This window comes from Microtus ochrogaster, chromosome 18 (assembly GCF_000317375.1).
Source record: "Microtus ochrogaster isolate Prairie Vole_2 chromosome 18, MicOch1.0, whole genome shotgun sequence".
Lineage (NCBI taxonomy): Eukaryota > Metazoa > Chordata > Mammalia > Rodentia > Cricetidae > Microtus > Microtus ochrogaster.
The window spans coordinates 51,192,472-51,199,208 of NC_022020.1; the positions used below are offsets into that span (position 1 = coordinate 51,192,472).

Here is a 6,737-nt window from a genome sequence, read left to right on the forward strand (position 1 = left end):
TGACCGAGGCTTCAGAGCCCGTTCGCCACGCTCCCCGGGAGCCCTGGGTCTTCACTGGCCGAGGCTCTCCACCCGTAGCATTCTGGAAGTCGTAGTTCCCCACTCTCCCAGTTTCTCCAGGGCCTAGGGGTGATCTGAGCCTCACGAGACTACGATTCCCAGAAGCGCACGAGAGACTCTGGTCACGTGGCCTCCAGGATGCGGGCTGGTGGGCGGGGCCTGCCGGTGCTCCGCAGCTGTGTGTGACAGACGGAGCCGGCGGGCCACCCGTGCCCCCAGAGACCCCGCCATGGTACGCGCGGGCGTCGTGGGGACGCATCTCCCCACGTCCAGCCTGGACATCTTTGGAGACTTGAGGAAGATGAACAAACGACAGGTAACAGAGGCTCTGGTGGGGGGCGCGCCGGGTGCACCGGGACCCGCTGCGGCTGCAGGAGTTGGGGTTTCCCCGGTGAGGCTCGCTCCTGCAAGGGCAGCTCCGTGTGACCGGAGCTCCCTGGCTTCCCGAGGCCCCGGGTTCAGATCTTCCCAGACCCACGTGTGGGCAAGTGTTTGCCTTCCTGCACTGGCTAGCGCAAACTGGGAAGGGGGAGCGGGAAGGGGAGCGCAATGGATGTCACACGCGCTTGCGGAAGTGAAGAGAGATGACTGGAGCGCAAGTGACAGCTGTCCGCGCGTTTTTTGAGGGCCACTGAGTGAAGAGGGAGCAGCTTTCCCTGTGGCGCTCCAGAGGCCTGGCTGCGCGCCGTTGCTCGGGGCTAAGAGGCAGGCAGAGGGGAAGGGAAGAACTTTCTTACCGTGGGAGCTGTTCAAGGATGACTCCCGAAGGGCTTTCTTCGGCGCTGGGGGGAGGGGTTGGTGTTCTGGGGGCGTGCATCGGGCTGCGGGGATGCTTCTACGTTCCAAGGGGTGCTCAGTCATCGTAGACCGTATCAGTGTTCCTTAAAGGATCGCGGAAGTTTCTTCTAACTTTCTGATTCCATCCGTCTTGCAGCACCGTCTGTATAGAAGGCCGTTAGGGTTGCGGGGATTGGGGGAGCGGGGTTGGACAGCTGGGCTTCATTTTTCACTGCTCTGTAAGAAGCCCGCCGGGACAAAGTTTCTTTTTGTGCACCCCCCCCACTTCATTTCTTACTGTGCACCATCATTTCCTCCATCAGCCCGGAAAAGTAGGATTAGGCAAGCTTCTAGGTACTGTAGCGCCCCAATATCTTGACAAATAACAACTGCTATGACCGACGATGACACACTGTGGCAAGAAATAGAAAAGTGCGGTCTTTCTTGAAGAGGGCAGAACATGGTGTTTTCCTGATTTGGAGGACCCTCAGAGGTATTTGTTCCACTGCGTGGAGGTGGCAGCTCTGAGGATGAGAGAGCACAGCTAATTTGGGGCACATTAGCTCCCTTTCCCTCCCTCAGCCTCTCTCCTTCCTCTTTCTCCTCCCTCCCCCTTCCCCTTTTTCTCTTCTCTGTCTCCTACCCCCACTCCTTTTCTGTAGAATTTCAGAAAAAATGCAGCCATATGGGACAGTTTGGTGACTTGGACTTTCTGAAGTGATTAAGATCTGGTTGTGTCTAGCTGGGCTGCTGGGTCTTGGTGGTCTGTGTGGCTATGAGGAGTTTTAGTAGGGATTATCACTAGCTTGGAACAGCAATAACGAATGCCCCAAGGGTGGACGCTGGTCATAGGAAGAACGGCTTTATTTTAAAGTTAGATGATTGGATAGAGTCTTCAGATCTTTGATACTGATTACTAATGGCTATCATTGGAGGCTATCAGAGAAGGCCTCAGATGGATGATGTATCAATTCCTCTCCCACTTGGCCCATTGGGTCACTTGGGTCAGTGGCTTGTTGTGCTGTTTTGCTGGTCTACTGATTAAAATTCATAAGCTCGGTTTCTGTACTTCCTTTTAATAGTTGGGAAGAACTTGTCTTTTGCTTGCTTCTTTGTCTTTCCCCTTCATAACAGGATCCTATGACACCTGTCAGACCTTGAAGCAAGACCCCCTTTCTCTACTGCTCCTGCTTCCTAAATAAGAGCCACATGCAAGACAAGGGCTCTTTGTCTCTGCAGCTAGGAAGGGAGGAAGGAGTACAGTGACTGGCGTTTTTGCAGCTCTGTGGCCAACATATCTGGCCTGAAATGTTTGCCTCAAACTGCTTGCAAGGGGCTGATTCCAGGGATGGGGTGTGGGCTTACGTTAAGACTTTGTTGGGGTTGTTTTTTGGTAAGCCAAAATGAGGAACAACCCAAGGCGCCGCACAAGTGTGATGAGGTGTTTTTGGAAGGGGTTCAGCCTGTCTGCTTTTCAGTCAAAATGAATGTTTCTATTCCTGGTTGCCAAATGCGCACTCAGCTTTGTGGATGCCTTAATGGTGGGGTGTTTAAAGTATGACCTGTGGTCTTGCAGCGAGCTCGATTGCTAGCTTTTTGTGTATTTGCTGTCTCTTTAGCCTTTATCAGAGGAAGTGTTCTTAAGGAATTGATTTTATTACCTCACGGCGATTTGTTTTTGGGCACAGAGAATCATACTGGGGAAATGTGTTCTTAACTCAGAGTTCTTATTAAATAAGTGGTACAAGCTTGTAATTTGCTTTTTGTCGAGATAGAAGCCGGTGGTTTAAAAACCTATCAAAAAATTGGCAGTTCTTATTTAAAATTATGGTTTGGGACTTTCCCAACCCAGTCTGTAGTTCATAACGAAACAGCCGTTGTTTACACACACCATTCTCTAAATCAGACCTTCTAAGTGGGGAAGGCTTGAGGCCAGTGACACCTGCTTTTAGAGGCTGTGGTTTAAGGGGCCCAGTTAGCATACCTCTCTTTTTGCTCTTCTGAGAATACTGTGCTAGTTTCATAATGAGCAAATAGATACAATAGCCAAGTAGTTAAAAATGGCTCATGACTTTAGTATTGAGTTACTATAGTTCTTTTTCTACCCTCATATTAATTACACCATCTTGGAACTCAGTCCAAGAATGGAGTCGTGTGAGAATTCTGAGTGCTTGCGAGACAACTCCAACAAGACAAGAGTCTTGTGACCTCAGCCTTTTTTTTTTTTGGTTTTTCGAGACAGGGTTTCTCTGTGGCTTTGGAGCCTGTCCTGGAACTAGCTCTTGTAGACCAGGCTGGTCTCTAACTCACAGAGATCCGCCTGCCTCTGCCTCCTGAGTGCTGGGATTAAAGGCGTGCGCCACCACCGCCCTGCTAGCCTTTTTTTTTTTTAACACAGTTGTTCTCCGAGTGTGTTTTTGTGCTCCTCCCAGGTGTCGAGGATAGGAGTGAGTTCACGTCAGCAGTTGTTATTCATGTGCCTCTATGGGAAAACATGTGGCTTGCCCTGTGATTGAACAGCTCACTCCTGTGATTTCTTCTTAACCCTCAGAGTATAAGCTGTCTGGTGCTCTGAATAAAGTTGTCTACTGCATGAGACTTCAGTCCACCTCATTTCTAGGCCCCGCTTTCCCAGGTTCACACCGCCAACTAGAGCGGTAAACAGCACCAAAATACCATAAGTTATTTTACATTTCTTTTCCTGTTCTACTTTCAGTTGAATCTCTTACGATCGCTTCAAATCACTTCTTTTCACCAGGTGCTAACATTGGCAAGAGACATTTTTGAGTTCTGCTTTTCTTTTGCTACATCATCTCAATACATTTTCATGTGTTGTTACTTCTCAAAGTGATCATTTTAGTGGCCATCCATACATTAGAGTTTTGAATCAAGCCCTGCTTACTGTAGAAATTTTGAAGAGGTGACTTAGGGTTTCTGTTGCCATGTAACACCGGAATCAAATTCAGTTTGAGGAGGACAGGGCTCATTCCATCTTACAACGTGTAGTGCATTGTCAAGGGAAGTAAGGGCTGGAATTCAGAGTCAGAAACTGAAGCAGAAGCCATGGCAAGATGCTGCTTACTGACTTGCTCAGCCTGCATTCTACTCTACCTCCTGGGGATCACCAGCCCAGGGGTAGCACTGCCTACAGAGAGCTAGGTCCCTCCCCCACATCAATCATCAAGTAGGGAAATTCACCACAGGTTTGCCCACAGACCAGTCTGGTGGGGGCACTTTCATAATCGATGTTACCTCTTTCCTAGGGCTCTAGCCTGTGTCAAGTTGACGGAAAACTAGCCAGCACAAGAAGAAAATCAATGCTTGGTGCTGAAGAGATAGCTCAGTTTAGAAAGTGCTTGCTTTACTGAGTTTGACACTCCCCCTCCCCCACCTCAGAAACTCATCAAAAGATCCAGTGATGTATGCTTTAATTCCAGGGCTGTAGAAGTAGTGACAGGCAGATCCTTGAAGCTCTCTGGTTAACCAGCCTACTCCAGCCTAGTAAGAGAACCTGTCTCAAAAATCAACATGGATGGTGTCCTAGTTAGGGCTTTTACTGCTGTGAAGAGACATCACGACCACAACAGTTCTTATAAAGGAAAATGTTTAATTGGAGCTGGCTCACAGTTCTGAGGTGTCATGGTGGGAAGCATGGTGGTACACAGGCAGACATGGTACTGAAGAGGCAGCAGGAAGAGAGAGTGACACTGGGCCTGGTTTGAGCATTTCAAAGCTCAAAGCCCACTTCCAGCAACACACTTCCTCCATCAAGGCTTTCCCTCCTAATAGTGTCTGTCACTCCTTATTACCCCATGGGGACCATTTCCATTCAGGCCACCACAGAGGGCATCCTGAGAAATGGCAGCTGAGGTTGCTCTCTGCTTCCACACACACCCAGAAACTCAATGACTTGTAACTCTACTGTCCTACGGTTGCCTCTGGCTGTGCCTTGGATCACCTCCTTGTGCTTACAGTTTGCCCAAGGTCTTATTGCAGGTGACACCATTTTACTCAGTATACTTAGTGTTTGATATGAAAGTTGTTTACTCATTATTTGACATAGTGGGCTAATCTGCCATTTTCTAATTTCCCTCATTATTAGAAATGAGATTGATATACATATCATTGGAGCCTAATTTCTTATCTGTTTTAGATGGGATTCTTACATAGGCTGATAGTAATCTCTTGACATTAATGCTAGTTGAGAGTACTTACATTAACTTGTGGTTTCCCACAGTGTAACCTTTGGTACTAGTCCTGAGTGTTAGAATCACAAAAACTGAAACTTTGTATTTGCAGGGAAGGAGAGGGAGGATTATGGGTTTGAACCTTTCAAGTGTTTACTTGCTGCTTATACTTCCTCACTGGAAAATTACAGCTTTTAAGTTTTTACCTCTTGTTGGCAGTCTAGTTTCCCTGTACTTGGTTTGTTTGCATTCAGTGTTTATTAAAGGTGTTTGTCATTATTTAGCAAATTGAATGCTGACTGTTGCCAGACCTGGGTTGAATATTGAGAACGCAGTTCTGAACAAGGTGTGAAATGATCCTTGCCATTGTGAAATTCACAGTCTAGTGGGAAAGACAAGGAGGGGAGTATGTGTCTAACTGGTGATGGACGCTGCACGGTGAGAACGTGAGACTGGCCTACAGCAGAGACTGGCAAGTTCCAGTGCTTCGCCAGCTTTTAGAAGGTTTGATTGGCACACAGCCATGTAAGTTCTTTTAGATATTGTCTGTGGCTACTTTTGCAATCCAATGGCAGAGCTAAGTGGTGTTGATAGTTATGATGTGGCATATCAATCTAGACTATTTACTGTCTGGCTCTTTAAATGGGAAGTTTGCTGACTCTTAGTCTAGTACGTAGAGGAAGGCTTCCCTGGGGCACCGATGCTAAAAGTGGGACTTGAGAATGAGTGAGCTTTGGATATGCCAAGAGTCCAGGCTTTCTGGGCAGAGCACACCACTAATGAAGGGCTCGAAGTAGAAAGGCATGTGTACAGTTTGAAGCACTGATAGATAGCACAAGTGTGGCTGGGCTTGGTGAGTCTCACCGGCTGAAGCTGGGTTATCTGTCAGGCAGGGCGCGTCTGAGGCCGTATTAGAGAGTGGGCTGCAGCTGAAGGGCTTATGCACAGCACAGGGGTATCCAGATGACCCTGAAAGCAAGCTTGGCTGTGGAGTGGGTTAGAAGATTTGTAAATGCTCTTACAATGGGGCTCTGTTAGTGACTTGGTGAGAGTAATGACAGCGGAACTACTTGGCTGCTCAGAGAAGGTAAGGCCAGCTCTGACGTGAGCTATTTGAGTTACCTTTAAAAAGTCACACTACTTCAGGTAGTTGGGAACCTCAGTCTTGGGAGGAATTACCATGATGGTGCTGATGGCAGCATTTGAAGGTTCAGGTGGAGGAGGAACTGGCAGGAGGATGAAATGTTCAGAGTGGATGGAGTTTCTACCTAGGACAGCAGCTCCTTTGACCTTGAAGGAGAAGGGACATCAATAGCTGGGGGGTGGTGGTGGAGGTGTAATATGGAGGAAGGATTCATGGTGGAGTGATGTAAGCTGATTGGAAAGGAAGATTTGGAACAGTGAGCTAGTCCCTCCCCTCATCCCCTGCATCGGAATCTCTCAGTGGATGTGCAGGAAACATGGATGCTGGTGTTTCCTATCGTGGATTCAGTTGGACTGCTTTTCCTAAGCTTGCTCATGTGATTCCAATGTCTAGATGCTGTTGAAAACCAGTAGTAAAGTACAGTGGCCCTTGTGGGCACAAACTAGTAGCCTGGGTGTCATCTGGAAGCTCGTTTGCAGTGCTTCCCTCAGGCCTGCCAGATGATCGATCGCAGTGTGGAGAGAGAGGAGCTCCACACTCGGGAGTCAGGACCCTTCCCTGCTAGGCCT

General features: G+C 48.3%; 1 protein-coding gene across 1 annotated transcript in view; it reads left to right on the forward strand.

Annotated features, from left to right (window-relative positions):
• The first annotated feature begins 203 nt into the window (after positions 1 to 203).
• Sec11c (SEC11 homolog C, signal peptidase complex subunit) overlaps positions 204 to 6,737 on the forward strand; it is an 18,739-nt gene continuing 12,205 nt past the window's right edge. The window contains exon 1 of the mRNA XM_005356207.3: positions 204 to 376. Within this exon, the coding sequence (XP_005356264.1) occupies positions 290 to 376 (87 nt within the window). The 5' untranslated portion in view covers positions 204 to 289. The remainder of the gene's footprint in view (positions 377 to 6,737) is intronic.